The sequence below is a fragment of the Pteropus alecto genome, unplaced genomic scaffold (assembly GCF_000325575.1).
Source record: "Pteropus alecto unplaced genomic scaffold, ASM32557v1 scaffold95, whole genome shotgun sequence".
Classification (NCBI taxonomy): domain Eukaryota; kingdom Metazoa; phylum Chordata; class Mammalia; order Chiroptera; family Pteropodidae; genus Pteropus; species Pteropus alecto.
The window spans coordinates 176,334-179,510 of NW_006441071.1; the positions used below are offsets into that span (position 1 = coordinate 176,334).

At 38.8% G+C, this 3,177-nt stretch overlaps 1 protein-coding gene across 1 annotated transcript; it reads left to right on the forward strand.

The window, feature by feature from the left end:
• The first annotated feature begins 1,751 nt into the window (after nt 1–1,751).
• IFNB1 (interferon beta 1) lies at nt 1,752–2,312 on the forward strand. The gene has a single exon (XM_006918337.3). It carries the CDS (start codon nt 1,755–1,757, stop codon nt 2,310–2,312), a length of 558 nt encoding a protein of 185 aa, XP_006918399.1. The 5' UTR covers nt 1,752–1,754.
• Nucleotides 2,313–3,177: the final 865 nt, after the last annotated feature.

Here is a 3,177-nt window from a genome sequence, read left to right on the forward strand (position 1 = left end):
AGAAAAACTTCTTAACATGGCTTCACAGTCTCTGTGATATCTGGCTTCTACCTGCCTTCTGGCCTCATCTCAGATCATTCTCTGATCACTCCCTGACTTGAAGATCAGGCACAATGGCTTTCTGTCCATTCCTTTGCCCTTGTCATTCATTCTTTTGCCACAGAGCTTTGGCACATGCAGTCCCATCCACTTTCATTCTGATTTTGGCTCCAATGTCACTTCCTCAGGGCAGTCTCCTCTGACCTCTCCTACTACATCATGTTCCCATATCATAGAAACCCACAGTACCACAAACCTCTCCTCTGCAACACTTGTCACCATTTTCATGTATTTCTTTGATTAATGTTCTTCTCCCCTACTTAACTGCATGATCCATGAGAGTGAGGCTTACAAACTGCAGCAGCTCATGCTACAGTTTCTTGTGTACAGTGGGGGTTCGGTAAATTCCGGTTGAAATATAATGCAAAATTTTATGAATAATGAAAATTATTATAGCTATTTTTGTATTGAAATCTTTAAAAATATATCATGTCCCCGTCTATATAAGCACAATATAAAAATCATAATTAGATTTTTTTACTGATACTTTTCTTATGAAAATCAGTTACTGCATGCTAACAAAAAATGGCCTCAGAAATATTGAGATAGGGCCATTTACAGATTGCCAACAAACATGTAAAAAGATGCTCAACATCACTAACCATCAGGCAAATGCAAATTAAAACCGTAATAAGATATCACTTCACACTTGTCGTAATGGCTATCATCAATGCATCAGCAAACAACAAATGCTGGCGAGGATGTGGAGAAAAAGGAACCCTTGTGCACTGTAGGTGAGACTGTAAACTGATACAGCCACTGTGGAAAACAGTATGGAGTTTCCTTGAAAAATTAAAAATAGAACTACCATATGACCCAGCAATCCCACTTTTGGTATTTATCCAAAGAAATCCAAAACATTAATTTGAAAACATATATGCACCTCATGTTCATTGAAGCATTATTTACAATAGCCAATATATAAAAGCACTTTAGGTGTCCATCGATGGACAAATGGATAAAGAAGATGTGATGGTACATATATACAATGGAATATTACTCAGCCATTAAAACAAAGAAATCTTGTCATTTGTGACAACATGGATGGACCTAGATAGAGGGTATTATACTAAGTGAAATCAATCAGAGAGAGAAAGATAAATACCATATGATTTTATCTATATGTGGAATCTAAAAAACAAAACAAATGAACAAACAAACAGAAACAAACTCATAGATATAGAGAACAAATTGATTGTTCCAGAGGGGAGGGGGTTTGGGGGAATGGGCGAAAAAGGTGAAAGGGATTAAGAAGTTCTAATTTCCAGTTATAAAAATAGTCACAGGAATGTGAAGTACAGCATAGGGAATGTAGTCAATAATGATGTAATAGCTATGTACGGTGCCAGATGGGTACTAGATTTTTTGGGGTGATCACTTTGTAAGGTATGTAAATGTCTAACAACTATGTTGTACACCTAAAACTAATATGATATTCATTCAACTGTAATTGAAAAATAAATCTGAAAAAAATATAAATGACAAAAGAAAACTGAAAAGGAGAACTAAAAGTGGGAAATTCCTCTGAAATAGAAACGGTAGATGACCATATAAATAGCCCAGGCTCATGGAGAAAAGACATTCACATTGCCAACGCTTGAAGCCTTCCCTTCAGTGCCTAGGTGATAGTAGGCAACACTGTTCCTGTTTTCACCATGACCAACAGGTGCATCCTCCAATTTGCTCTCCTGTTGTGTTTCTCCACCACAGCTCTTTCCATGAGCTACAACTGGCTTCGATTCCAACAAAGAAGCAGCAATTTAGCCTGCCTGAAGCTCCTGTGGCAGTTAAATGGAACTCCTCAATATTGCCACAAGGACAGGATGGACTTCAAGCTCCCTGCGGAGATTAAACAACCACAGCAGTTCCAGAAGGAGGATACCGTATTGATCATCCATGAGATGCTCCGGCAGATCTTTGATATTTTCCAAAGAAATTTCTCTAGCACTGGCTGGAATGAAACCATCATTATGAATCTCTCTGAGACACTCGGTGGGCAGATGGACCGTCTGGAGACAGCTATGGAGGAAATGGAGAAGGAAAACTTCACCTGGGAAAGCATGACAGTGCTGCATCTAGAGAATTATTACTTTAGGATCATGAGGTACCTGGAGACCAGGTTGTACAGCAGATGTGCCTGGACAGTAGTCAAAGCGGAAATTCTCAGGAACTTTTCCTTCCTTAATGGACTTACAGAATACCTCCAAAACTGAAGATCTCTCAGCCTGTACTTCTGAGAAAGAACTGACAATGACTTCAACTATTCTTCAGGTATTCTTCTGAGAAAGAACTGAGAAAGTGCTGACGATGACTTCAGGTATTCTTCAACCAGCAGAAGCTCTTCAAGTGACTGACAGCTAATGCAATGCCTTTGAAAGGACAGTTAAAGACTTTAAATGTTTAAATTAAATTAAGCATTAAGTTATTTTTTAAATTTATTTATATTTTTACCTTGGAAAATATTTTTTTTTGAAATAAAAGTCAACATGGCAGTTTTGATTTCAACTTGATTTATACAACCACCCATGTTAAAAATTATACAGCACCTGTTAGATGTTCTTTCTAAAATATGCCTGCAAAGTTGTACTAGCCCCTGCCTCCAGAGAATTTAAAATTCAAGAAAGCCACATGGAATATACAAGGTAAGAGACAATAAGGGGACCTGTATCTTCTTTGAGAATAAACGTGGCCTGAGCCTCTATAGAATTAAAAAAGGAAGAGGCCAGCAAGTGGCTCTGGAACTAGAATTGGGTTGCCTACTGCTTCTGCTCTGTACTCCCAGGCTCTCTGGCCCTATGGTTAGAATTTGACTGGCTGTCAGGGTAACCAGAGGAATATTCAAGCTCTTGTGTTTGCCCAAAACTCATCTCTGTTACCTGTGGGTTGCTCTGCTCTTCACCTCAACCCCACAGGATTCAAATATATTTATATGCCCCCACAAGCCTAAGGGTAAGAAGTCCCAGACTTCTGAAACACTGTTAAGTAGTAGCCCCTTTATTTTACTCTTCGTAGAACAGCCAAAATGTATGAGTATCTTAGGGGAGCTATGCTCTCTGTCTGCTTCCAGGGCACAGACAC